At 43.2% G+C, this 2742-nt stretch overlaps 1 protein-coding gene across 1 annotated transcript; it reads right to left on the reverse strand.

The window, feature by feature from the left end:
* Positions 1 to 421: 421 nt before the first annotated feature.
* Positions 422 to 2186, reverse strand: LOC121539969. Its single transcript, XM_041848618.1, has 2 exons — positions 2114 to 2186; positions 422 to 1870 (listed from the first exon to the last, which is right to left on the reverse strand). Exon 2 carries the CDS (start codon positions 1865 to 1867, stop codon positions 632 to 634), a length of 1236 nt encoding a protein of 411 aa, XP_041704552.1. The 5' UTR covers positions 1868 to 1870; positions 2114 to 2186; the 3' UTR covers positions 422 to 631.
* Between the last annotated feature and the right edge of the window lie 556 nt (positions 2187 to 2742).

Genomic DNA, 2742 nt, shown 5'->3' on the forward strand with positions numbered 1-2742 from the left:
ACGAAAAGAGTGCCTTTTGCGTCCATATTAAGTAGAAATTGTGCACCAATATTGAATTTTAAAAGCCTGTTACATTAAATGAAGTGCCCTTTAATTTAGACCACATGGATAATTCAATAAATATGTAATATGTAATATGAATAAAGGCTTGCTAAAGTGTCAAAATGAAGCATTTTGGCATGTCCCTCCATCAACCCTGTCACTTCTAAGAAGTTTCACCATCATTATAAAGACCTAGTTACTTTGTTGCTTTGACAGTCGTTTCTGAAGACTATTATTTATTTAATGTGATTAGTGATTCATTTACATCTGTCCATCATTTTAAGGTCACCCATGTTATATGAACTGAACTCTCGTTTTAATATGGTGAAACTATTCCTTTTTAAATATATATTTTTAAAGAAACATTGAACATCTAATAGTCAAATGATTGTGTAAAAGCAGGTGAGCTGGTTCTACTATTGTTTGCCATTTTCTGATGTTTTGTGGTGGAAAATCGAATAGGTCGAGTATAAAACATCAGCCCTGTTACCCATAAATAGACGGGCTAGAAATGTTTAAGGAATAAATAAAAAATGGTGATGCTTGCATTCATTGCCACACCCTAGGTATTTCAAATGGCTGCCCACTCCTATGACCACTCCCCTCTGCTTAGCTGCTGGGAGACATACTGGCAGAAACACACGCTTCCCTCTAGGTGACCATTGGAGCTGGGTTGGGGAAAAGGGAAGTGTCTCTTGGCCAGACAGCAGGTGTATCCTGATGAGAAGAAGAGCACAGCTCTCTGGAACATCTCTTCAGCACAGGCCTGCTCATGGAACGTGTCACCAAACTCTTGCCTACAACTGTCAATAGACACATAGGCTGTATAGAGTTTGGTTCTGGACTGGCAACCCATCAGTACCTTCTCGTCTGAAAGGAGTAGGTTTGCCTGACCAACAGCTTTCTGCATCTCACGTGTGATGTACCTTTCATCGTCCTTCTTCCAAAGACCTAGTTGGATTATTAACGTCAATGGAGCCACTGCAAACACATACATTTCAAAGTTAGCTTGATCCTCACCAATACCGAGAACGGCGAAAACAGAAATAACACCAGAGAGACATATTAACATTATAACCCCAAACAACATGATCAGTGCTCTAAGCCACAGAGGACGCAGCCACACTTTGGTCTGAGAGACACTGTTGACCATCCTTATAGCCCTGCTGTACTTCTCCTGGTCCTCTATGACCAAACGCAGTTGGTCCGGCACTTCCATCTCACTGAACTGACCAGCCTCCCATTTCTGGAGCCCCTCCTCATTGACGGCACATAGAGGCTGCAGGGCCTTCCCGTTGTAGATGGAGGGGGACTGGAAGGGCACCACAGTGGAGCCCTGGAGCTGCTGGTTGGGGGTGCAGAGCACCTTGAGCACCTTACTGAGGAAGTATGGGTCCCTGGAATCCAGGTAGGTGAGGTGACAGAGGTGCAGAGGGATGGGGACTCCTGGCACCAACAGCACAGGCACCACAGGCTTCCGCTCCAGACAGTCTCTGAACAGGGACATGTTGGCCTCCAGGAGACACCAGCGGCTCCTCACAAACTCTGGACTGAGGACCAGCAGCACCTTCTGGCTCTCCTGGATGCAGTCGGACATGTTCTCCAGCACGGTGCGGCCGGGGACAAAGTCCCTTTCGTGGTAGCAGACCTGCAGGCCATTGGATTCCAGACTGTTGACCAGGGAGTGGGCCCAGCGCCAGTCAGTGCTGCTGTAGCTGATGAAGACGTGGTAACTCTCCCTCTCTCTCAGTTTGGGAGGGGCAGGGGGGACACTCAATGTAGGCAAGAGAGGAGGAATCGGATGCTGTTCCTCATCATCCTCCATTATCTAATAAAAAAAGTGATATAAATCATCTGGAAAAGTTGTTGATGAAGAAACATGGCACCATTTTCAAGTGCCCAAAACAGTGGATTTAAAGAAATGACACTCTGCTTTCTAATGGTGGTTCTGAAATATATACTACAGTACAGCGAGGAGTACCCAAAACAATCAGGATATGGATCAACTTCAAATCAGGATACTAAAGGATATTTTCTTAAGAAATTAAGAAAATGTAACATTGCAGCCTACCTGATAGGAAGATTGTCACCTGTTGGTAATATATCTCTGAAGAATGTCGTGTTTAGAAGTAAGGCAGTTAAATTAAAACCCCCTATGAGGAAGCAACATATACCAAACACCTGAGAAATTTAAAGCGATAGTTTGCCACTTTCTGATTTGCTAAATCCTTTTTGTACTATAGCAGAGGTATAAGAGCACCTGTCCCTTTAAATACAATGCTGACACCGAGTAGTACTTTCACTTTCACATCCCTTAAAGTATGCCTGTGAAACCCCATATTACCACACAGATTACCACACAGCTCCACTCAGCTGAACATCATGGTGCAAAAACAGTGAAGCACTTACAGACTATTAAAGAAATGACAAATAAAACAAAGCATTTATTATAGCATTTTATTTATTTATTTGCACAAACAAGACAAGTAAGACACTCCTTGGTACTCCTGACTTCTTGCACTTATGCACAGAAAATATACAGAACCAGCACATTATCATTGTGACCAGGTCTGTTTGTGATATTGTCATGATACGTAACAGTTAACCAGTGGCGTGTATTCATGGATGCCAAGGGAACCCAGGCTTCCCCAAAAAAATTACCAAGAAAAAAACATATACAATCATTTATCTTTCGTCTCT

This window comes from Coregonus clupeaformis, chromosome 26 (genome assembly GCF_020615455.1).
Source record: "Coregonus clupeaformis isolate EN_2021a chromosome 26, ASM2061545v1, whole genome shotgun sequence".
NCBI lineage: Eukaryota > Metazoa > Chordata > Actinopteri > Salmoniformes > Salmonidae > Coregonus > Coregonus clupeaformis.

Excerpts from the sequence above, each read along its gene's own strand:
- LOC121539969 (XM_041848618.1), bottom strand. The coding sequence starts at position 1,867 with ATGGAGGATGATGAGGAACAGCATCCGATTCCTCCTCTCTTGCCTACA.